Genomic DNA, 25996 nt, shown 5'->3' with positions numbered 1-25996 from the left:
TCGCAACCCTGCGCAACTGGACTTCAACTTTCCCGCCTCCCCACCCCGCCCCACCCCACCCCCAGAGTGATTAATCGGCTCCCAGGAGCGGCTGGCTTCTTCTTCTACCCCCCCTCGCCGCCTGTCAGCTGTTGAGTGGCAAGAGGAGGGGGGAAGAAGGGAAGAAGCCAAGCAGCTCCCGGCGGCGGAGCATCCGCACGGGAGGCGATTAGGCGACTCTGGGGGCGGGGTAGGGAGGCGGGAAGGGTGAAGCCCGGTTGCGCACGCCGCTGCGGGGTGCAGGAACAGCTGAGGCAGTGAAAGGGTTTTTTGAAGTGTGCCGCGATGTTCCTGCACACTGCGGCTGTAGGGGCAGCCTTGGGGGAAGCGTCTTTCTCCCTCCCCCCACCACTCGGAAGGAACCTGGGACCTTCTGCAAGCGGGTGTGTGTGTGTGTGTGTGTGTGTGTGTGTGCAGGGGAGGGGGGGAGCCGAGAAGGAACATGGAATCCTTCCCGGTTCCCCCCCTCCCCTGCGCGCGCACACACACACACACATACACAGGCACGCACGTGCTTGCAAAAAGTCCTAGGTTCCTTCCCGGTCCCCCCTCCCCGCAAACACAGAGGCACGCACCGGCTTACAAAAGGTCCCAGGTTAGTTCCCGGTTCATGCCCCTCCCCCGTACACACACAAAGGCACCCACCCGCTTGCAGAAGGTCCCAGGTTCCTTCCTGCATGAACCCGGCCACGCACACAGGGGCCCGCTAAGCCGGCGCCGCAGCCAGCATGCAGGCTGGCGAGGCCCCGGAGGCCCGAGTCTCAACCCCGCCTCAGCATTCTCCAGTCCGGCTCGGAATTCAGCACCCGCCCTCATACATCCGGCGTATAAGACGACCCCCGACTTTTGAGAGGATTTTCCGGGGTTAAAAAGTCGTCTTATACGCCGGAAAATACGGTACTTTTTTATACATTTCAGTCTTTCTTAAACGTCCTCCATATGAAAAAGGCAAACAAGGAAGCTTGATGCATTATGGTAAAGGATTAATGGTAGGTATTTCCTATGTTAAGGAAAAATGCTCTATAGGGAATGAGAGACCATTTGTATCTTAACAGTTACGTGAAACTTGGACATAAGGTTTGCATATGGGCTTTCCACGTAATAGACCAATCTTCCCTGGAGTACGGTGGTGGCAATACATCTTTCTCGGGACTACCCAACCAATTGTCTGGAAGAGTCAACATCAAGTTTGATAAAAAAAAGTTGATTGTGTTCCACACATGGGCTGATTCACCTGGCCCACACTTCTAATCTTCAGAAGTATATTTTAAGGTGGACCTGGTTACCCCACACAAGCTCAGTCTCAAGGGCAAGCCTACCAAGCAGCAATAGGGAGAACGAACAATGCTCCTGGGCTGGTTTGGCTCAGCTGGTGAGGATTCTGGCAATGGAAGCAGTCTCTAGTGCTGTTGCTCATCACTGCTGTTCTCCCATGGTTAAGAGTTTGGCCTCAACCATGCCCAAAACTCTGATTCACTTTGCCTCCCTCCCGAAAGATGGCAGACAACAGCATTTGTAGCAGTCAAATCCAAAACTTCAGTTCTTACCTGACTGCATATCAGACAGTGATGACAATGAACACAGCAAGGCTACAATACAGCAGTCAGTGAGGAGCTAGGTAGCAAACAATGATCTGAGCAGGCTGAAGTGAGACGGGTGTGGGTATATGCATGCATCTCTTACTGTGCCACCTGCATGACTCTGGCCCCCTTTGTTGCATTCTATTTAGGTAGTCTGTCTCTATGCATATGAAAAGTAGAGTGTTGGAGCCACTTATTTTCATCCTGGAAATTATCTGATGAGGATTTGAGGATTAACTTTTGTGCTCTCTTTTACAGAACTATTCCCCTCAGTCTTACAAAAGGGAACTAATTAAGCTTCTATTACCATTTGAAATCATCTCCTATGATTCGGTCTTCCTGGTGGAATACACCAAGAGAAAAGCCATTTAGTGAATCCATAGGAGGTGATTCCAAGTGTTAATGGAAGCAAGGCCTTATTCAGCACAACTCCCCCACCCGAGCTGTAGCCCAAAATGTTGCTCCTAGGACCAGGATATTTTGGGGAGGCAACAAAATTATGCTCCACAGGAATCCTTCCACACAGTTGCGTTAATCCAATATAGCTAACATTACTGCTGCTATGACTTAAGGATTCTCTTAGGGAATAGTGAGGGGGACAGAAGAGAAGGGAAAGTAGCAAGACAGAGAGACACTGCCTTATATAATAGGTCTTGATTCTGCATGCTGTCATAATTAGTTCCTTGCTTAACAATAGAATTGCTTGTGGCTTGAAGCTGCATCAGACACTGGTGTGTTTGTGCGCGTGCTGTCAAGTCGCAGCTGACACTTAGGAACATACAAAAGACCAGACAGCTCTTACCATTAGAAAGGCAAGGAGAGCTCGTTTCCACAGGTACTGCAGGAATTTTCAGTTTCTCACCACATTCAGAATCCAATTTCTTGTACTCCAAGGAGGTACTCTGCTTTGGCATTACATAATAGTAAGATGGAGCATATTTTGCAGAGCTGCAACCTTTAAAAGAAACAGAACGCTGTAAGCATCTTTTACTAAATGATGCTGAAATTCGTGGTGTATTTACGCAGAGACTGCGATTCAAAAGGCTGCATGCTGAGGCTTTTCCGGCACTCATATACAAACACTGCAGCTGAAGGTTGGGGGAATCTGGGTAGTCACCTAATGTAACGCAAGGGGCTGCAACTGGAAGGGGACACTGAAAACTCATTTGTGCATTTGGAACTTGGCCATGCTACCTATATAAATAAAACTGACTATGGACGAACAGTGGCATTCATCCAGCCATACACTTCCTTTGATGGAACAGCATTCCTGCTTGCAGAAGAGGGGGCAGCGATTTCCACTAGTGCCCCTTGCCCACTGAAGCCCTCCCCTTGCCTCCTATGCTTTTCTTGAAGGTCCACAAAACCCCAGAAACGAAATTTCAGGGGGGGGGGGGGCGGTTAAGGACCACAGGAGAATGAGGAAGTGGAGGAGTTCTGCTCTGTACAGTAGTTTGCTAGATACGCACTTTTAAAAATCAGAACATATCACACCTCTCTTTTTGCGCGATTCTTGAATTTCTTCACAGAGTTGTTCAAAGTCTTCATCCATTTCCTCTTTAATTATTGCATACGCTGTATCTCTCAGCGAACAAGCTCGGTGTCTGATGAGACGATCTAAAAACACAAAACACTTTGTAGCGGCTTAATCACACTAGGTTTTTTTTATTAACTTTATACAGAAGTATTTCACCTCACTTTGTATAACAATCTAGCTTACAAAAAAAAAAATCTGAGGCACAGCATCTTTATATGTTTTTGTTATAGCAAAATAGTTTATGCTTACCTCCGGGGTCTCTGTCTGGATTATACTCCAATGCATTGCTACAGATTAGATCAATATCTTTCAGATAATCTTTTGCAGTCAGATACTGGTGAAGATCAATTTTGGAAATAATTGCTGAAAGATCCATTGGCTGCTTGATAACAGTGACATAGTCTGGTACCTACACGTTTAACATAATACAAGTTAAAAGACAATCTCAGAGCAGCTTTTCATTTAAGCTATGAAATGAAGGATCTTTATGTGTGTCCAAGAACGTTGGCACCATATGGCGGTGGTCTTCATAGGCTGAATTTCAGAAGGATGCCTTTTATATCATGATATTGTGTCCTGAGACGCAGCCTCTCGCCGCACTCCCAGACCTACCTGGGAGTCCGACGGGGAGGAAGCCTCTGGAAGTCAGACGGAGGAGGCCTCGTTGTCGCTGCCTGAGCCACCAAGATCTGAGCCTCCGGGAAAGCAGCGGGAAAATGCCGCCAGGCTGCTGTAGCCCGAGCCGACATAACCCAAGCCTCCGATGGAGGACGCCGCTGCCGAGGCCCGGACGTGGCCCCCACCACTGGCCTTGCCAAGCAAGGTATCGCAGAGGGCGGCAGAAGGACCAGCCAGCTGGGCCGCCTGGGCCACCCAGGGCCTGTGGCCACCTGAGGACCAGCCAGCTGCGGTTGAGAGGCTAGCCATGAGGGAGAGGGACGGAAACGCTCTGTCCCGCGGCATTGGGGATGAAGGGAGGGTGAAGAGGGGCCAGAAGGAGGAAGTCTGGAGAGGAAGGGAGGCATGAAGCCAAGGCTCCCTTTGTAAGCTCAGACAGGGGTGGAAAATAGAGGGCAGGAGGGGATAAATGCCAGTGAAGCGTGGAGGCTGGGGAGGAAGAGAAAAGGCGGACAGTTGCCAGCCCCAATGGGCCACTGGAGCCGAGCAAGGGCAACCTTCCTTGGATCCAGACTCTGAGGCCAAGCAAACGCCGACAGCAACCGGGCAGGGGATGGTGGAGGGGCATGGAGAAGCCAACCCTGGGCAGACACCTCACATATTGGCAGGGAAAGTTAAAGCAAAATAATTTGTTAAATCATTTATGCTACAGGGGCTTACAACAAGACACTTGTATAGCTTAGAGATTAGATGAAGAATAATGAGCCCACGCCATCCCTGGCCGCCAAAAGGTCAGGAATGGGCTGTTAGTGTGCAGAGCCTGCACTTTTTAAAGCAAGGAGTTTGGCCACATGTGCACCAGAGTGAATGCTACCTTTATAAAGGCCAGTGTTGAGGCAAGTGCCAAGGGGGCTGAGGCACCGAAGAGTAATGAATGCAATGTGAGGAGGGGAGAATAAGCTGGTTCCTGATTTTGTCCATGCATTCTGGCTTTAACCTGCACTGTTATTTCATTTAATTCCTATAAAATGTAAGTATTCAGGAGGGGCATTTTGCAGCATTTCATAACAACACTTAATTGTTTTATCATGCAATCTTTTAAGCTCTAGATGAATTGCCAGGAAAAAGGGTTCCCCCTGCCCAGGCAGCTTATTTGGTAAGTTGAAGTAAAATACTAATTCTTACCTCATGCAAATCAACTGGTTTTGTAAAGGCTCTGAAGCGCTTGTCAATGGCAAGCCTGTGAGTCACGTTCCTTAAGAAAATCCTCAGTTCACGTAAAGTGTCTTCTTCTTGCTCCTCAAGCCGTTTGACCTCCGCCTCCGTCAGCGGCTGCGGTTCAGCGGATGGTGCTACTGGTAATACTTCTAAAGCCTGCAAAACTTAATTAGATGGAAGATTGTGAAATGTTTTAAGAGTTGACCTTTTAGTTCTGGCTTATCTACGCAGTCTACACAGGGCTTTCGCACAGTTTTACCTGCTGCACATACTAACCTGCTTTCTTTTTTGATGCAGGAGGTTTAGCAGCTTGGTGGAGAATTAAATCTTCAAAGAATTTTTTTCTTTCTTCAGTGGTAGGCAAGCGGACATTGAAAATTTCCCCATAATCACTAGCAAATAATTCTTGTATCTAAAAAATATGGAAAAGGGTATTGACAAGCAAAAGTTATCACAAGCGACTAATTTGTGTCAACAGCGTTGTATGTGAAAAGCAAAGACTTTCTCCTAAAGTCTACAGCATTTGATGCCTGACAAAAGGACAAAGGATTCAGTGGATGGGAACAAGGAAGAGACTTAAATAATAAAGTCTGCCTCTTTTCCTCATTAAGATTGCTTAGAAGGCTGCAGCATCCAGGCAGTTTAAAGTAAAGGGCGACAGATTAAAAATATCTTGGATGAACTCATTCAGCAAGTACCTCATCTGGCAAACCTGCATGATGCACATCTGATGTTGACAGCAGCAAAACTGGAGCAAAGGATGGAATGTTCTGCAACAGTGTAGTAAATGTAGCTTGTAGTGTGTGTCCAACCGTCTCCCACCATAAGTGAACATTTGGAACGTATATTATACTTGGCGTTGTCCTCTTGGCCTCGCTGATCAACTGTTAAATTAGAAGAGAAAAAGTCATCCTGCATTCCATTAAGAGAACATGTGCATAAACATCCTCCCTAGATTTATAGATGGGACCTGAAGTCACCAAAGGGCTTGCAGCAAGTACAAGCAATACACACCAGTTTTATGTGTACCCAGCACATGGAAACTAGTTGGAAGGAGTCATGTGTCAAAAATTTATTTTTGATTAAAAGTTGGGTTTGTTTACTCCTTTGGCACAAAGGGAATCATGTTTTAATGGTTTTTAAGATTAATTTTTATTTTGTATGTTTTGTTAGCCGCCTTGTTGGAAAGGCAGGGTGTAAAAAAATAACGTTCCACGATACTTGTGGCCACTGGCTTACTCACTAATATTCTTAGCTTTCAAATTTCTCAGTCTATCTTTGCAAAATGAAAGTTAGTTTAGTTTATGAACTAATGTAGCATGTTAGCAGACTACCTTTTCTCATTCCCAGAGAAACCTAAAAAGAAACTCTATAGGGAGATGCTTTATCCATACCATTTTCTTCCATCTCACGTTTCAAACCTGACTGAAACCAAACTCAATCCAATCAATAACTGAATACACTGTTTTCAGTATTTCATTAGCTTCTGAAAGTCAGTTGTGCTGAAATCTTATCTAAAACCTGGAGTAAATTATTTTTTTAAAAAACTTAACAGAAGCAGTTCAACTCGAACTGCATTACTCGAAAATATAATATTTCTATACGCCTCAGTAGTTAATTGCTCTAACCTCGGCCAAACTAAAAGATTTCATTCTTCCAGGGAAAAAAATCTCCCAAACCTAAAAGGTAAAGGTCCCCTGTGCAAGCACCGGGTCATTCCTGACCCATGGGGTGACGTCACATCCCAACGTTTACTAGGCAGACTTTGTTTACGGGGTGGTTTGCCAGTGCCTTCCCCAGTCGTCTTCCCTTTACCCCCAACAAGCTGGGTACTCGGAAGGATGGAAGGCGGAGTCAACCTTGAGCCGGCTAACTGAAACTGACTTCCGTCGGGATCGAAGTCAGGTCATGAGCAGAGCTTGGACTGCAGTACAGTAGCTTACCACTCTGCACCATGGGGCTCCTAGCTTAATGTGGATGCAAATCTGTACATGTACGTACCGAGGTTTCGTACATGTTAAATAAACCAAGCACTTATCAGTTTCACTTCAGTAGTGATACAAAAGAGGTAAAATACCTGTGTGCATTTTTCTTCTGGTGTTTCAGCACCAACTCCAAAGAGAACAGAAAGATCCAGGGTATACACTGTGAATTTTTCCAAAGCGTGTATAACTGCCGGTGCCAAGTGAGAGGCCTGCCCAAACCCAGGTTCGCCAGCTATCAGAAGTCTTGGTCGGTATGAAGTAGGCTGGTGATAAACACTTCTAAAAAAATTAACAGTATCTATTCAGCACATTTATATTTAGCTTTTCAGTCAAGAATAATGCTTTACAAACCAGCAAAAGGATCGACAAGCCATAAACCTACTTCTCTTCATCCTTTACAACTGCCAAGATACTACGCCACATTGAAAACGCCAACACATATGTTTTAGGTTACCCTGTACATGAATACTGTACATGCAAGTAATACTTTTCAAAAAGCTTACTGTTTTCCACCACTACGTACAGAAACGAGATAAATTTAAATTTTTACCGTCTTTCTTCTGTACAGACCGAAAACAGCTTATTGTTAAAACAAATATTATAATAATCCCAATCTTTCCACATACCCAAATGGCAATCAAATCTCCTTCAAGAATCTACACAATTTAATACATGTTGAGTTGTATTCTAGCAACCACAAACACAGCAAGTTCACAGATCTGATGTTTCGCCACTGCAGCTTCCTGCATACCTGGAAAACCTGTTTCTGAAGGTTAGAGGAACGAGGACATATTATGGGGGGGGGGGGGCTGCAGCAACAAGAAGGAATCAGCAGAAGTCAACTTCTCACTTTTTGTGCGAGTGCTTACTCCGTTCATGGGAAAGCTTGTGGCAGGGGAGGGGGATAATTTCTGCCAACTTCTCCTCAAATCATGTACCCTGTAACACATCTGGTTCTTTCCCCAAGGGTTCCTCAACCCCTAGAAGCAACTTTTCAGGAGGTGCAAGAGAACGCGATTTGTTCCTTAAACTCATACTCACAGTTCGTCAGATTCTTTAAAACCAGTATTCTTTAACAACTGGAATTTCTTTATAATATAAATCTGTATACAAAAAGTGTTGTAGAAATACATTGGAACAGCCCAAGTAGTCAACTGATCAAGTGTTCATCTTGCCAACTTGTCTTTCTTGTCTGTGTCCTGTTTTCAGATTTATTTCATTTCTAGCCCTTAAGTTGTAGGACTCAACTTACAACTTAAGTTAGCCCAGTTTAAAAGATACCTTAAGATGTTTCAGCTATTCTAAATCAGATATTAAAAGCTACATCCTACTCTTTCTGCAGAAAAGAGACAAGACCAGTGTCTTTGAGAAGGCCAAAACTAACCTTGCATTTTCAGCATGCAAACTGGGTAGAGGTGAAGGGGGGTTAAACACCTCCCTCAGCTTTCTGCTAAAACTCCCCTCTAATAGGAGCCCCTCCATGGGATTTTACACACACTTAGAATGTGCTAGGAAGGGGGGACTAATTGCATTTTAAAAGCAGACAAACATACCCACACCCAATGTATTTCTCAACTCCAAATCAACTACTTTCCACTTTTCCTAAGCAGCATCAGCCATTTTGCCCAGACACACATGCTAGTAAGACTGCCTACTTTCAAGCCCCAGTATTCGTCTTCATTTAGGATGGAGTAGTACATTGATCTATAAGGCAATATCAAGGTATAGCACCATCCATGAAAATAAAGTTTTACAATCTTAATTTCATAGAAACATACTCGCCTGTTAAAATTAAGAGTATTTCCTTTCTGTTTATCGGATATTGTCTGGCAACGTTCAGTTTCAAACACTGATGGTCCCTCTTCATCACTGTACAGCAAGTCATTATCCAACACATTTGAAAAATCTTAAAAAGAACAAAAAACACAAACAAATCTTCTTTGGAATTCTGTGTACTGTTTCCCAAGTTTGGACTAAATGAAACATTCTTTGTCAGTACCATTAATCTAAATTAGTCTAGTACTTGGTGCTGTGATGAGGCATCTTTGTTGGCCGAGTGACCCTGAGGAATGGCATGGGATCTAGCATGTCCATGGCTGCAGCAATAAGGGGAATATCAGAAAGCCCAAACACCCCATGGAGCAACAGCTCACCCTTATTTGCTCCTATGGAAGCATTGGTATCACACACTTATTTATTAAAAATAGATAAATGTGTAACTGTATTAAATTAAAAATGTCTCCCCAAATCAAGCAGAAATCAATATGCACATACCTGGCTTTCCCTTGCCTTTTTGTGCAAGCTCTGCATGAGGAAACACCCTCTGCAGGGTTTCCAAGATTTTCTGAAGTGTGTTTTCAAGTAGTGGTTTTGCAATGGTAGAGAGGGCTTGGCCAGGTGAGGACACCGCCCTCTGAGAGGCAGGTATGGTTTTTTGCATAGCCGCTACAAAATCTTTAGCTGTTATGTTAATAGAAGAAATATCCAACTGCAACTTTGCACTGCTGGTGTAAATCTGAGGATAACGTCGACGCAGGGCACACAAAGCAGCTTCAGTACATATGGATTTAATGTCAGCCCCACAGTATCCTACAAGGAAAAAAGCATTTCCACATTAATTACCTACCTAGCCTACAAACAGTCTACAAACACAGAGGTTTAGCTGCAATACACTGTTAAGAGAAAAGGCTGACAGTTGTTTCCATCCAACACACGCCCGCACATACTCCTATCACAGCCATTAATTGAATCCTAGGTGTCATTGTGTTTACTCTGCTTTTTCTCCATGGAACTCAAGGTAGTATCCATAGTTCTTTCCTCCCTCATTTTGTTTAGTAATTAGAGAAAATTTCAGATAATGTAAAGGTGAAACATGAACAGAATTCTTCTGTACATTAACATTTTGTGCAATTGGAGTGTGTTGTTCTATTGACATTCGTTATTCAACATGCAAAAACTTTAACGTTTGAAGAAAATGTTTTATTTTGACATTGGAGACTGTCAGATATAACAGATGTTTCATTTACAAACTTCTGCATAAAGGTACCTAAGGGCAGCCATACTTTTCACATTCATTGCAATCTACAGAAACTCCCAAAGCTATTTTGCTTCAGAGTAATACAAATTTTCTAAAACTGTCAAGAGTTTACATAGGGCTCTGCTTGCACTGAACTGCAACGTTCAAAGAGTTGTACAATATTCAGCGCATTTCTTGACCTTATTAATGCAAATACAAAGAGGAAAGTCCACCACAAGCTCAGAAGCGGACAAGAGAAACTGATTTTCAGTTGTCTTCGATTTAGCATTCTGGTTAGTTCCCCTCCTCCTCATCCCACCCCATTAACAGTAGCTGAATTTGATGTAATGGCCCACTGTATGCAAGCTGACTTCATTTATATCGGCAGTTTTTAATCTACCGTACCTGGTTTTTTTTAAAAAGCAGCAGATATCTCACTGTCATAAGCAACTGGTGTATCATAAAAGATATTTTTAAGGATTGAGACAACAGAAGCGTATTTTCATACACTGAACTTGATTTTCATCTTACCAACACACTTTTCAGCTAACTCTTCAAGAAACATCTCCGATGGCTTGGGGGACCACTCTCGCGTATGAATTTTGAGAATCTCTCTCCTCGCCTAATAACAAAAATATTTATTTTTGAAAAATTCTTCCAGTCTCAGCAACATTTTTTGTAAAAAGCAACAACTATATCCCAACTTTTGATCAAGTCAGCTTTCAACACTGATTTTTCTTCCTTCCTTCTTGTCCATAGCTCATTTTTTCCATCTGATCTTAATCATGTTCATCCAAAAAGGCAAGAGTTCACTAGGATTTACTTTTGAAGTAAGTCAAAAGGACAGTTTTCTCCAACTCATTTGCAAGTATCTATTATTGGAATCTGAATAGGTGCTACTCAGAACTCAATGGATTCAAGATATACCATACCATGAATTTTGCACATTCTAAAAGCCACATATTCTGAAAGTCACACACTATTGTCTGAATTTGTCTAAAGAAAATCAGTTATCACTGACAACCAAATTTACATTTATTTGTATATGGTACATATAGTAAAGTCCAAAAAAGAAGAAGTATATGCTTAGGAGTTTGGAACAAGATAACAAAAACCTAACGTAAAGATATAGAATAGGGCCTATATTCATGGGAGAACTGGCATTCAACAGCCAGGGCACAGTGTTAGTACTTTACTATATGAAGGTTCTGAAATATATTGTGAGAAACTAAGTCGTGCTGATTCCAACACAATCTATTTCAGTTTGGGCATCCCTTTATAACAGTGTTTTGTTATACAGTAAGTTTTTCTTCCGACAATTCTGTCTCACTTCTGGCAGTGAACGAGAGAATCCCTTCGAGCCCACATGCCTGCCTTCCGTATGGAACCATTTGGAGCAGAATGGGGGCACCTAAAGCAGCAAGACCGACTGCGATTGAAATTGAGCTGTTCCAGCTGTCGGATGTTTATCATCTAAAGGCCACCCCGTCCTGTGGGCCATGGGGAGGACTACAGATACTCGTAAATGAAAAAGGAGATTCTTACATCTTTATCTGGCAATGTGAAAAGAAATTCTCTGTCGAAACGCCCAGGCCTCCGTAAAGCAGGATCTATGGCATCCAATCTATTGGTAGCTCCGATGACCACGATCTCGCCTCTGCTGTCTAAGCCATCCATCAGCGCGAGCAGTGTGGATACAATGGAACTTGAAAATAAAAAATATGTCATCAGCTATTTGGATTCCCCCCAAAATCTACAACATCAGGGGAATCCTACTAAACTTTTAGAGATGATTAGGAGGGCGGTGGGGACATTCGAATATATAGATAATAATATATGAACTTATTTTTCAATATCCAGGAATTATTTTTAGAAATTTATGTTGAGATTCATAATAGTTAACACCACTTCAAGATTATTTCATCACCATTTATTCTCTAATATTATTATCAAGTATTGTATAGTATAGCATGTTATATTTTCTCTTATTATTTTTCTTTGCAAAAACGGACGATGTCTTTATTTTCTATTTTTTCTCTCTCTCTTTTTAATTAAAAAAAGGAAACTAGTGACCTTCCCTGAGTAGGCTGAAGGCAAGTTCATGACACAATTTCTCTGGAATTTGGCTGAAGTTCATATGAAAAAACTGTTCCCAACCAGGACATCTGGAAACTCATGATACTTTCTAATGAAGTTTTGATCCTGAACTTCAAATAACTCCACCAGTAATGTCAAAATTAGTCACCGTGTAAGACAACCAGAATACATATGACACAATCATGGCAGTGCTATACTTCTCTGAGGACTAGTGATTCTGACATAATGCGCCAGCTGATTAGTAGATGTTGATGCTTGGCCTCTGATCCAGCCACCATGCCAGAGGTAACATATCAAAGCACTCTTCGCATTACCAGGATATGTATTTGAACATGGAGTGGCATTAGCCAGTGTCACAGTTCAACAACTGTTATTTTAGATGTGGCTAACTGAAAGGATGTTTGAGTGACTTAATTGAGTTACCTCCTTTTCCCCATTACAAAAATTGAAACAGTGACTCATGAAACAGAGTATTTCTACAAGTACTACTTACAATGAGTTTTGTTTCAGTGAGAACAAATCAATAATTTGAAAATGCAAATAAATCCTCAAATGAGGTTTCTGAATCATGTTTAAAAGAGAAAACGTGAAAAAGTGTTGATTACCACTAATTAATCTTGCATTCACATTAATTCATTTTTATTCTACTCTCCAAACAGAACAGATCCATGACAGGTCTACCCTTTCTCACCTCTTTGGAACTATTGTTCTACTTTGAGGACCACAAACATGAAACCAAATTTAACCGATCCCAAGTTTTTAAAGCCAATATCAAAAAGACAACCATAGTTTTAAATATTAAGTTCGTACCTGTGAATTTGATCTTGTCTACTGGACCGTACAGGGGCAAGACCATCTATCTCATCAAAGAATATAATTGACGGGCGCATCTGATAGGCCTACAAGGAGAGTTGAATACATAAGTACTAAAGCAGCGACACAGAACACAATCGAGATTACCTGTTACCATGCAAGATTACCTGATCAAACAACAGGCGAAGCTGCCGCTCAGATTCTCCAACCCACTTACTGAGGCAATCGGCACCTTTTCTCATAAAAAATGCGATTCTTCTGTCACCTTGGCTGCACTCGTTAGCAAGGGCCCTGGCAACCAGAGTTTTTCCAGTACCTGGTGGACCATAGAAAAGGCAACCCCTGTCAAAAATAGAAATTTAAAATCTTCAGTTAGGAGTATTACTTTGGCTATAATATTGAATATTTTGGAGGTGTCAATCTCATAACAGTATACGATTTCAAGTGACGTTTCTAAAAAGGCACATAAGAATGCATGCTTCTCTAGTAGATCTTTCATTCTCCCTTCTCTTCCCTGCACCCCCACATAAATTGTTTCTTAAGCTCTCCCACTGGCATGTGTATACACTTGAAGACAAATGGAAAGATGGTAAAGGTCTATAACCAAGATTTCAAGAATGCTGCTTTTGCTAACTAGAAGCCACATGTTTTTAAAATGGTGTACCTTGGAGGCTGAATTCTGAACCTCTGAAACACTTCTGGATAAAGCAGTGGAAAAACCACCATCTCCTTTAAAGCTGAAATATGGCTAGAGAGTCCACCCACACTGTCAAATTGTACCTATGGTGGGAAAAGGTTTACAGATGAAAACAGGGCAACCAAGGTCACAGGAAAGCCACACAGAAAGACATCCAATGCAGTCTTCAAAATTGTTCAAGCACCAGCAACCAAGCAGCCCATAATCCCACTCTTTAGAAAAGTTTATTGCAAAGTGTCTAGTTATCAATTACATAGAAACATGAAGTAGCACAGACTTACTGAACAGTCAATTTGCATTGGATCAACATCAGCCAGGCTTGCTCCAATTTTCATACGATCCTTGCGGATTCCTTTCAACTCATCTTTTCTGAAGTTCAGAGGAAGGCACCTAGTCCAAACATCAGTTGTGTGTGTGTGGGGAAACAAGAACACAGTATCACAAAAAGTGTAATATTAATTCATCTTGCTAAATTAACATTTTAAATATTAAAGTGTCTAGAGACAACTTCATATTTGAAGTTACAAAGCAGCAGCATACGTCTTTCTCCTCGCCTCTGTTTTGTCATCACAACCATGTAAGGTGGGTCAGGGTGAGAAAGTATAACTGGCCCAAGGTCATCCAGTGAGCTTCCATGGCAGAATGGTGATTTGAACCTAGGTGCCCAAATCCTAATCTGAAACTCTAACCCAACAGTCCCCATGTAGTGCCCGCCAAATGCATTTAGAAAGTAGGAGGGGGGGAGGGAATTTGCCCAGCAGGATTCCTGATTGGATGTGCAGATTAAAGGCACCTTGTTAAACACAACTTCTGCCTGAAATGTCAAATGTTACTATTAGAGTTATGTATAACTTCACTCCCTGACATCTTGTAGTCCTCGTGTGGCAGCCATGTTATGATTGACTCCACCTCCTATGGAAGCCATATTGTGATTGTGCCCACCACCCTATGTTGGAATTCCAAATGTGCCAGCAGGCTCAAAATGGTTGGGGACAAACCCCCCACCTCTAACCACTACACCACATTGGCTTTTGTGGGTGAATGCTGTTGAACAGTAGTGAGCGGCCAGACCTGGGTGAGTCATGCAAGTTGCATGGTAGCAAGTCACCCTGTGGTTGCTGCCAGGCCTAGACCCACTGAGCCCTCCTTCAAAAGCTAAAATAGTCCTGGAATGGACCCTGCCCCTTCCCCTGCATTTTACTGACAGAAACCAAGGTTGTCGTTGTTCCCCAGCAACCCCATAATGGCCAGTGAGAGGGTATTCATTTTTTAAAGCTACAGGTGCTGTTTCTATTGGGGGGGGGTTAACTTCTCAATTTTTACATATTTTTAGGTTTTTCTGCAAACCTGGGGCTATTTTCAGGTTTGTAGAAAGATGTACTTTGCGGGTTCATGACTCCAGTCTCTGGATTTAAATATCCACAGGTTTAGCCATGTTGAGAATTAGATATATAGATGCTTAACCCCAGGAAAACAGGAATGAACAGTTTCTCACTAACCATATTTTATTCTACAGATTAAGGTTACAAGATACCACATTCATACTCTGAGTGGGAAAAGTTACAAAAAGGATACCTGCTTAATGCTTTGTTCAGACTTCGGTTCCTTCGCCTTTCAAAACGCTGTTCGTCATCAGATGATGATGTAGAATCACTGTTATGAATTGCATGCTTGCGTCTGTTTTTATTTAAAGTAAACCACTGTAAGTATACATGTAGTATGAAATGTTACATACTTCACAATCAGAAAGACACACAAATAATTCCTAGCATTACTGAAAATGTGAGGACCCATACGAAGGCAAGCTATCAAGTGCATAATTTGCTAGCTTTCATCATAGGGCAATGAAGAACACTTATGAAAAGCCTGTACATAAGTTTTCAACACTTGCCAACATAGACAGAGGTTATCACAACTCCACTCTCAGACAAACCACTCGATTAAACTGTAAAAGCTGAAGTATTGTCTATTCAGACCGGCAGCAGCTCTCCAGGGTCTCAGGCAGGAGTCTTCCACATCCCCTACTCGCTTAGTCCCTTTAACTGGAGATGCTGGGGATTGAACCTGGGACCTTCTGCATGCCAAGCAGATGCTCTACCGGTGAGCCACGGCCCCTCCCTCGAAACAGAGAAAACATCTGAAACACTAACAATGGACCGTTTTCATAACAGTAACAGACCTGTTTATCTTTTTGCAGTAAGGGCTCCTTGGTCCTGCAGCGCTGAAGGAAAACCTTCGCCTTACAGCAGAGGCTGCATTAGGGAAGAATAATTTTGGCTTCCTTTGGTGGCTGGGTTCTATTAACAACAAGAGGAAAGCGTCCATAAGAACTGACATACATTTCTGCCTACATGTTAATGAGTGAAAATATATATGTCAATAACCAGCTTGCTTAGGAAGAATCAAAACCTAGTAGCAGCTTAAGTTCATTAATTTCAGACAAGCTTTCTTTTTTCCTTTACCCTGTGAAAGACCTGCTGAAATTAGACCCATTCCATCTGTTGAAAAAGTGGTGCATAATTGTGGTATTTACTTGTGCGGAAAAGAGTAAAATACGAAGGAGTCAGTGTACAATAAGATGAAAGTTTTCTGAGTCACGACAAGTACACAAAATTAGGCCTACAAAAAAGGCACATAGGCAACCTACTTTCTGGTGAGGCTTGATAGCGTACTACAGTTTTTCGCTTTCTGAGGTCATAGCGCTTTTGATTATCTTCTCCATCTTCATCCTCTTGGTCTTCACCTTCTTCTGAAGACTCTGATTTATACAAAATAATTTAACTTAAAAAAACAACGATTTACCCGAAGCAGATTCTGTGAAACATAGCTCTAGGAGATATTGCCCATTTTAGATTACAAACAGCAGACTCATTAAAACAAAGAATATTGCACAACTATTTTCTACTGACTTAAAAATAAACTGCAAAAGGATTTCCGTGGAGAAACTTGTGGGGCTATAAGCTCTTCTTTAAAGGTGTTGTTTTCTCCTTTTCTAAAACCCAGAGACATCTATGTAGGCAACATCCCCCAAAGATGCTGAGACTGCTATGATATAAAAGAACATAAACAGTGCAGTACAGAGTTTAATATGTCACACGATCTCAAAACATTCAAAGCAGCACAATGACCTGCACTCCCATCCTGGTTGTCTGTGGTTTCTTCATCAATCCTTCGAATCCCTCTTTTTGTTTTCCCGCGTGAATATACACCAATGTTTTCCTAGAATGACACGAGAAAAAATTGAGTTGCTTTCTATGAGCCATGAACAGAAGGAGTTCACAGAACTATGTAAACTAAACTAGTCAAGCCTAATCTACCTCATTGGGTTGTTATGAGGAGAGGAGAAAGAGGTAAGCTGCTTTGGGTCCCCCACTGGGGATAAAGGTGGAGTATAAATGAAGTAAATATATAAAGCTGAAGGGGGACAAACAAAGTTGGTGAGTTGAAAGGAGAGAAGGTAGCAGGGAAAGGGGTGAAGATATACAGGCTGCCAGGTGAGAAAGAGGATATAATATGGGGAATGGGATGCCAGAGAAAACAAAGTGACCCCTGCAATTTCTTCTGGGTTTCCTATCTGTTATTTTATTTTAAAATTTAATTGTTAAGTCTGCCTAGAGAATGCACATGGGTGATAGGAAGGCCCTTAATTCTAAGCAAATAAAATGTCTAAGAGCATGTGCATATATCTGCAAAATGCTCCTTGAACAGTAACCCATTCTGAAGAAAACATTTGTTTAATACTTATCATACTTGCTCATGTAGGGAGCAAACATAAGGTTGAACACATGAAGCTGCCTTCTACTGAATCAGACTCTCGGTCCATCAAAGTCAGTATTGTCTACTCAGACCGGCTCTCCAAGGTCTCAGGCAGAGGACTTTCATGTCACCTACCTGCCTAGCTCCTTTAACTGGAGATACCGGGGATTGAACCTGGGACCTTCTGCATGCCAAGAAGATGCTTTACCACTGAGCCATGGCCACATATACATTTAACAAAACTAAGTAAACAATACTTTCTAAGACACACTGTTTTTTAGACAACCTGAATATGATTTACCGCTTCAGCATCATTGAACACCCCAAGGTCTTCCAGATCCATTATTCGCCGCCGGCGCATTTTTTTCATGTCATCCATTTTTTGTAATACAGCTTCTGCAGTGCTGAAAAGCGTGTACAAAATATGACATTGTTTGTTTTAATGTTTGCTTTATCTACTAGGCTAAACATACCATGCAGAACTGCATTGGGAACAGAGAAGCCAACCACTTAAAATGGACAATGAGTCTTTACTGTACTTGGGTTTAACACTGTTCAAACATTATTATTGAGTAGTATAATAGTTTAACACAGGATCGCACCCAGGAGTCCCCACAAGAAAGTCCAATGGAAAAGTTCATGTCTTCTTTCCCACTTGCATCCCTGGAAAAGCCATTCCTGAAGGTGAGAGGACCCTCTAGTCCAGGGGTGTCAAACTAATTTGTTACAAGGTCCGCATATGGCATAAATGTCACTTGGTTGGGCCAGGCCATGCCTCGGCAGCTCAGAGTGGAAGTGGGGGGCTGCCTTGACTGGCGAGCCTGCCATGGACTTGCCAGCCCAGATCTGGACGGGGTGGTAGTGGTGGTGGTGGCAGCCTTGCCTGGCAAGCCTGCAGTGGGCTCGCCGGCCCAGATTGGGACTAAGGGAGATGGCTGCCTCACGGGCCAAGTAAGAGCTCTCAAGGGGCTGGATCTGGCCCATAGACCTTATGTTTGACACCCCTGCTCTGGTCAGTGATATGGAGCAGAAATTTTTCCAATGATATTTTTGGGTGGAAAACTTTCTGCCCCACAAAATAGCTGTTTAACTATATTCACCAGGGCTGTTGTGCTGCAAACCATATTATTTAATTCATTTGTACCCTGCCCTTCTCCCTAATGGGGACCCAAAGTGGCTTACATCATTCTCCTCTCCTCCACATTCTCCTCACAAAACCCCCGTGAGGTAAGTTAGGATGAGAGGGTATGCTTGTACCAAGATCACTCAGCGAGCTTCTATAACACAAGTGGGGATTCGAAACCAGGTTTCCCCAGATACTAACCCCAACACTCTTAACCACTACACCACACTGGCTTTCATACTAGATGAGTTAAATGTGGAATATGAAGCATGGACAAACCCCAGTGCTTGTACATGGCCCAGGCATTTACATAGTATTTAAATTGGAAAATTTTCTGATTCAAATTTTCCTGGAAGATCCACATCACTGCCTCTAGTGCATCAGCGAACATAATACAAAGGACTGTTTTTTTTAAAGCTTTTAAATGCTTCATGGTCTTTGACAATATACACAAAAACTTACTTTGTAATAAGCTTGTCAAACAGAACTGATTGGTTCATAGTGCTGTAACGGCTCTGTCTAATTCTGCAACTGCGACGGACTTCAACATCTCCATTTTCTTCTGAAGCATTCCCAGGCTTACCATTTACTCTTGGTCTCAGTGATTTTGTGACAGGAACTACAGTACCTAATCATCAAAAAACAATCCAAAAAACACCTTCACTAGTCTATTTGTTTATGTAAAGAGAAAAACATTTTTAGATAGTGTATCTTGAAGGCTAAAGTTGCTTCACTTATAGATGCATGTGAAATCAAGACTTAATATTTATGTAGCACACCCCGGGAACTTTACAATATACAATTTAAAAGAGAAATACCCCTATGGAGTATAAAAGGCTTCCAATGAAAAGAGGAAAAAAGCAGGCACAAGTGAGGGGTAAGAACATAAACTGAATCCTTGTTATTACTGTGGGGCCCCTTTGCTGTGCGGCACATTGTGCTGGAGGATCCCAACCCCTAGTAGCTTTACAGCAGGTGGTGGTGGAGGCTGGTAAAAAAAAAAATCTACACACTCACACCATCTGTGGAAGCCTTGGATGCAACTCACAGTAAAGAACAAGTGAATGCTCTAGAAATACCCAGAGAGTAAGGTAGTCTTCAGAAAAAATTTAAAGCAAAGGTAGGATTGAACAGTAACATCTGGTACGTACCGTAATGTGATAATTCAGAGCCAAATATATTTGTCTTCATTATTTTATGGTTACTAACCTGAACTCTACTAACCGTGCATTCCTAAGGAGAGCTGCTCCAGTCTAAGCTCATTCATTTCAATGGACTTAGACTGGAGTTACTCTCCTTAGGAACGCACTGTAAGTGTCCTGTTTAAAAACCTGCTTCAAATGACAGATCAGCTGTATACATTTGACAGTATACACTAGCCTTCGCTACCAAAATATAATCTTTTTTTCAATTAAGCAACTTTGTCTAGGAGTATGGGCATGGCTAAGAGAAAAATGTAAACTCTGGCTTTTCATAGTTTTCTGATACACTGGTGTCTCCTGAGTGCATGGCTGTGAAAGTAAACAAGCAATGGCCAAGGAGCAGAAGGGGTCACATTTTTCATGCAACCTAATCAAGAACTAAAGAGTTAGAAGATGGTATGAAATATTGGTGTCTTGATGAATTATGAAGGAAGTACCTTAGATCTGTGCGATCTTAAACTGTAAGGTGGCCAAGAATCTTATAACAAACTCTGCTTTGAAAAGTAGCTCCATTTCTATAGCACCCCAGAAAAGACTGATGCTTGCTAAATTATAGCAAACTGCATTGCATTGCAACATAAAATTATAACACATCAGAAACAACAAGAATAATATTTCTATCCTCCCATACTGGCTGCTGCCTCCTCTCCTCATTTGCCGCCCACACCAGGTTCTCCCAGGTTGACAGAAATCTCTCCCCTTTCTGTACCTGGCACCAATGCACAGATGTTTTGATCTGCACTCTGAGGGAGAGTCCAAAATTAGATATAATATAAAAATAACGTATACACAGAAGTGCTTTAGTAAAGATGCTGGAAATTAAATATTGTTACCTCTGAAAATAATATGACCTCATTTCAGAACAGACCCAACTAAAGCTGAAGTACTATGCCAATATTCTGGAGAATACACTTCAAGACTTGTATTTATGAATTGGAAATACATGGAAAAGAACTAGAAGGACAAAGACTTGAAGGCAAAACTTGTGAGGAAATGTTACACAAAATCAGAGGGATGGTGCACACAAGTCTGCAAGTACCAGAAGCCTTCAGCCAGATAACTGGCTGGTTAGATGAAACAATGAGTGTTCATTTCAGCTGTCATGGCCCCCTCCAGAATGCCAGATCACCATGGCGCAATGGCAACAGAAGTCTTACATGGCAGAATTCCCTGCCAGAATCTAGATCACAGATGCAACAATCCTTTGCCTTCTTGGTCCACAGAACCTACCCTCCAAGTCTCTCTTACCTGCCCACCTCTCTCACCATTACTGCAGTCAAAGCTCTTCTTCCTAGGACTTCCCCCATCCTACTGTCTTCAGCTTCATATCTCCCCTACCTGAGGTTTCCGTAGATTCCTTGTTTTTCAGGCCATGGCATGCTTTCTCCCACATCTTTTGGGCCATGATGTCTCAACCTACCTTTCTAGCACCTCCGCTCTAGTTCCCTGAAGTGTTCAGCTCCTCCTGAAAATTTTAAGTGCTACCCCTATGAAGATCCTTCTAATTGGTTTTTGACTCAACTTGCTGCTGACTCTGCTCTTTTCTTCAAATCTTCTTTCTCAATCTTCTCTTCCATCAAGTTCCTCGTTCTCTACCACCTACCATTCACTTGCTCTCAGAAACCTTGCCCCTGGGGTCCCTATTACAGCGAGGAGAACAAGTCAAACCCCTTCCATCAGAGAGTAATTTAACTTTGGTACCTCTGTAGAATCCTCTCTTACATATAGCCACCCACCTTAGCTGATAGGAAGCCCCAAGGCAGAAGGTATGATGGGCTCAGTGGTCCACTAAGTCCTTTTACAACTCTACAATTCACAAAATGTGCATTTACTAAATTACCTTCTTCACAGTCTTCATTCTTTTTATTATCTGCCTGCAGTCTGGCCAGCTGCCTACAGAAAAGTAAAAACAGTGGTAAAATCTTAAAACTGCATGTCCAGTCTAACATCTGACTTCACCGTTTTTCTCTAGAAGCAGTACTAGAATTCTCTCTATCATGAAGACACTCTGTTTCATTTGACGAAATCCAGAACAATTCTGTTCAGCTGTAAACAGAGAATGGTTTCGGAATCAGAAATTGACGTAGCATTTTATATTTCTTAATGGCAATTTTAAAACATACTAGTCCTTGTGTAGTGCCTAAATTATTTTAAATGATTTGTTTGATCACCAGGGCCCTGGAACTTTCAAGCTATATCAAGTTGTCATATAACTGTGGAAACTGCTCTTCTGATGCTATACTATAATCCTGATATTTTATCAGCTAACACTGAGAGGCTAGAATGCGCTAAACAACAGCTAGGCAACTTATAATCAGCTCCAGGGTGAAAGCTCACCCTCCTTTTAAATGCTATTGCTGAGGCTAGAGGAAAACAGAGGTAGTAAGCAGGCATTCTTCCAGTGGTCTTATTAAAACTGTAGTTTAATCTCTATTAGTATTTGTTTTGAATTTGTGTAAGCTGCTTCAGGAGCTCACTTTTTGTTTGTAAAGTAGAGATATGAACACTAGGATTCAATAAATAATGTTGGCATGTAAAATATTACACTGAAACTACAGCTTGCACTGTGGGATATTCCAGATGGTTGTATTGATTTAGGAACTCAAGCATGCATAGTGGCTTTCCCACAAACTATGAACAGCAAAAGGTTTGCAGAAGCAACTCTGCTGCCCTCCCCTTCTTACTAGAGCTCTCCCCAAAAGCAGCTCCTAAGGATCCAGGAACCCTCAGGATGCAGTACTAAAAACTCTGTAGCTGAAGGGAGCACAGTGCCCCCCCACGGGGTGGGGGAGGTCTTGCTCTGTTCAGAAGGGGTGACAATTTCCATGTGGTCTTCCCATAGGGTCCCTGATCTTTAGGAACATATCTGGTGGGAACTCAGTGGGAAACTATATCTTCCACAAACTCTATTCATGGTTCATAGGACTTAAGTCTTTGCACCCAGCACATTTCAATCTACATCACTTCTAACTAGATTTGGGCTATATCAGGTGTCAGTTCACAAAGATTTTACTGTTCATTTAGTATGCCACAGAGCACAGCACAAACAGGAATTTTTCTACATTGCTTATTAGAACATGGACACTATTACTTGCAGTGGGTTGGCACAGATTCAGAAAACAAAGGGATCTTGCTAATGTATTTGTAAGAAATAGAAAGCAATTACCGTGTAAAATGTTTCCTGTTAATACCATTCTCACTTAGCATTGCAATGCTTTTTTCAAAACTCGAATCTGAGTAATGCGGGTTATTTTTCTGCAGAGCTCTTACAGAATGCCTTGTAAAATGTTCACAGTCTTTGTGTGAAGCAAATTCCTGAAGAGGTACAAGTAGGAACATATACAGATTACATTTAGAAGCTTTGCTCCAACCTGCAGCCTATAAAATTGCCACCCTTTCTGTTACCTTATGGATTCTAGACTGAACAAACTTGCCAGCTATGGTTATAACACTAAAACACTAATCAGTGCACGCCCATTTCTTCTCCCACCCAGCCCCTTTTGAACATCCCAAATGTCACAAAATGTGACTGAGCCTGGAAAATATGTTGGATGTCCGTTTCACAAACATTGTTTTGTGGCAGGTGTGTGTATATGTTGCATGGCTGTTCCACTACACTCATCAACGAAAAACCCTTTTTAAAATTCAGGCCAACCAAAACAAAACACTCCAAAGCGCACAAGCTTTCCAGGATGAGTCTTTATATTAAGTATTAAAGAATTTCAGACCTTAAGATCATAGCCCCCAAAAAGTTGTCTTTCCCTCCCCATTTTGGTTTGCATCACTGGGCCTGAAGAAGCATTCTGTGTAGCTCAAAAGCTTCCATGCCACTGTGTGCCATTCTCGGTCGTCTAAATTAAAAGATTGTGGGCACAGCTGGGCGTTGGGGTTTTTTTTTTTTTTTTTGCTTTGGCCCAACGTGCCCACCAGGAGCCTCCTCCTGTGGTTTTTCTTGGCACCACATCCCAGTCTTGGCTGGTACGAGAAGTTCAAGAAAAACAGAAAAGGAAGCCAGAGCAAAGTTCTAAGAAATCCCTGGAAATAAAAGACTGTCAGCAGAGTTTCCTCTTGGGGGCAGGGCTGTCTTAACAGCATTATAGGCTCCCGGCCAAAGCAGTGCATTGGGGCCCCTACCTACACAACCATTCACAGGAATAAAAATGTTAAATAGTCGATAAAATTAAAAAGATATATTTATTGGTGCTTCCATAACGAACAAGCCCTTTCTTACATTATACTGGTGTTTTATTCTTGACCCAAACCCAAATCAACATTAATATTAGAACAGTGCAAGAGTTCAGTAGAACCTTAAAGACGTAACAAAATTTCTGACACTTTTAAGGTGCTCATGAAAGCTCATACCCAGCCAGAAATTTTTAGTCTTTAACTCTTGCTCTTTTCTACTGTTAGTGACAGACTAACACGGCTACCCACCGTGACCTAATGTTAATATTGTCCATCACCTTTAGTAAAACACATGCTAAAATATACATTCCCCAATAGCAAACATTTATAGCTTAGCATAGTATTTATTTATTCATTGGCAGCAAGTCACAACAAACATAATAGGGTGCATTCACACGTGCAGAATAATGCGCTTTCAATGCACTTTGCAGATGGATTTTGCTATGGCCATTTATGCACGGGGAGGTTTTGCCTTGGAATTTGCTTTCTATTTTTATTTTTTAAATTATTTTTCAAACTTGTTCAGATTCTATTATGTCATTCCATTCATACAGTATATACTGTAAACAATTTCTCTCTTTTCATTAAACAAATATATAGTTGACTTCCCCTCTCCCCCCCCCTGTCCATTTGATATTCTTATTTATCTCTTTGTATTTGATGTCTAATTCATTGTAATAAACCACCTTTATCATTATCTCAAACTCTACTCCTTCACGATAATTCACAGTGGGTAGCCGTGTTAGTCTGTTTGCAGTAGTCAAAAAGGGCTAGAGTCCAGTAGCACCTTAAAGACTAACAAAAATATTTTCTGGCAGGGTATGAGCTTCCGTGAGCCACAGCTCACTTCTTCAGAAAGCTCATACCCTACCAGAAAATATTTCTGTTAGTCTTTAAGGTGCTACTGGACTCTACTCCTTCACGTTAGTCTTCATTACTTCAAGGGATTTGAATTGGATCAAAACGTATCCCTTAATGTTTCCCAAATTAAATTCATTTGCACAGCATGTTGTCCGTGCCTCCCATCCTCCCACAACTTCAGCATTTCCTTTTTGATCTATTAACGCAGTAAGTGGACTTGGCTGCTTTCTGGATGCACCTTTCCCCCATCTGAAGTCTCCAAACTCTCTGCACGGGGGGGTGGGGGGGGGTTATTTTTGAGTTCTGAGAATTCGGGTGGGGGGAAAACGTGCCTCGAGAGAGCAGCGAATCCAAGGCCAAAACCTCCCGTGCGCAAAAGGCCAACGGCAAAAAAAAAAAAAACCCACTTGCAAACGATCGTTAAAGCGCATCGAAAGCGGATTATTCAGGGTGTGTGAAAGCACCCCTAGGGGGAGCATGGGGCCCGTAGGCGCGCGGGGCAACTGCCCAGCGTGCCCGTGCTTTAAGACGACCCTGATGGGGGGGGGGGTCAGGCCGCCGAGTCTCCCCCCTCCCCACCCCCCGCATCCCCTCACCTCGGCGGCGGCTCGGGGCCCGTCCGGAGGCGCGGCGGGGCGGCGTCTGCTGCCGCGTTGGCTGCGGGCCGAGGGCGGGCCGGGCGTCTGCTGAGGGCCCAGGCTGAGGAAGACGGAGCTGGTCTCCATCGCGTCGTAGCGGGACCCCGGCGGCGCGGCGGGGGAGGCGTCGTCCTCGTCCTGGGCGCCGGGGCGGCCCGAGCCGCCCCAGCCGCTCCGGAGCATCACCATGGCCGGCCTGAAGCGGCGGCGGCCCCGAAACCAGCGGCGGCCACGACGCGCCTCCCGCCCTCCGTCCGCCCGTCCCTCAGCCCGACTCCGAATTCTGGCGCCACAGACCGAGGAGGCGCCTCACCCACCGCCTCGGGGGATCCCTCCGCCCCACAGCCCTTTCCCACTCGGGGCATCCCCCCCCCCAAAAAAAACCGAATAGAGAACAAACCATTTCTACGTACCTTCTTCTTTTTTTAACTTCCAAGGCAGGCTGTAACCGCAATTTGTAGACTTTTAGAGAGAGAGAGAAAGGACTATTTTGGGGGGGGGTCTGGCTAAGAAGTCCCGACGAGCGCGGCTATCCGCGGAAGGAGACGCTACTGAGCGCTTTCCCCCGTTTTGGAACTTTTGGCGCGTCCGGAAGTTTATTAAGGGGGGGGAAGAGAGAGAGAGAGAGAGA

The 25996-nt window shown here is 42.8% G+C and overlaps 1 protein-coding gene across 1 annotated transcript in view; it reads right to left on the bottom strand.

Annotated features, from left to right (window-relative positions):
- The window catches only part of ATAD2 (ATPase family AAA domain containing 2), a 31909-nt gene extending 6355 nt beyond the window's left edge, over positions 1–25554 (bottom strand). The window contains exons 1-24 of the mRNA XM_056854667.1: positions 25324–25554; positions 22848–22996; positions 21522–21574; positions 18942–19107; positions 17658–17760; positions 16729–16819; positions 16248–16358; positions 15780–15897; positions 15176–15277; positions 13882–13990; positions 13568–13683; positions 13071–13245; positions 12901–12989; positions 11539–11698; positions 10525–10615; positions 9252–9566; positions 8760–8883; positions 7070–7256; positions 5691–5876; positions 5269–5404; positions 4960–5156; positions 3406–3565; positions 3114–3236; positions 2422–2574 (exon numbers count right to left, since the gene is read on the bottom strand). Coding sequence (XP_056710645.1) covers positions 2422–2574; positions 3114–3236; positions 3406–3565; positions 4960–5156; positions 5269–5404; positions 5691–5876; positions 7070–7256; positions 8760–8883; positions 9252–9566; positions 10525–10615; positions 11539–11698; positions 12901–12989; positions 13071–13245; positions 13568–13683; positions 13882–13990; positions 15176–15277; positions 15780–15897; positions 16248–16358; positions 16729–16819; positions 17658–17760; positions 18942–19107; positions 21522–21574; positions 22848–22996; positions 25324–25554 — 3445 coding nt within the window. The remainder of the gene's footprint in view (positions 1–2421; positions 2575–3113; positions 3237–3405; positions 3566–4959; positions 5157–5268; positions 5405–5690; positions 5877–7069; positions 7257–8759; positions 8884–9251; positions 9567–10524; positions 10616–11538; positions 11699–12900; positions 12990–13070; positions 13246–13567; positions 13684–13881; positions 13991–15175; positions 15278–15779; positions 15898–16247; positions 16359–16728; positions 16820–17657; positions 17761–18941; positions 19108–21521; positions 21575–22847; positions 22997–25323) is intronic.
- Between the last annotated feature and the right edge of the window lie 442 nt (positions 25555–25996).

This window comes from Euleptes europaea, chromosome 8 (genome assembly GCF_029931775.1).
Source record: "Euleptes europaea isolate rEulEur1 chromosome 8, rEulEur1.hap1, whole genome shotgun sequence".
Taxonomy (NCBI): Eukaryota; Metazoa; Chordata; class Lepidosauria; order Squamata; family Sphaerodactylidae; genus Euleptes; species Euleptes europaea.
This window is presented reverse-complemented; position numbering and strand designations above follow the sequence as displayed.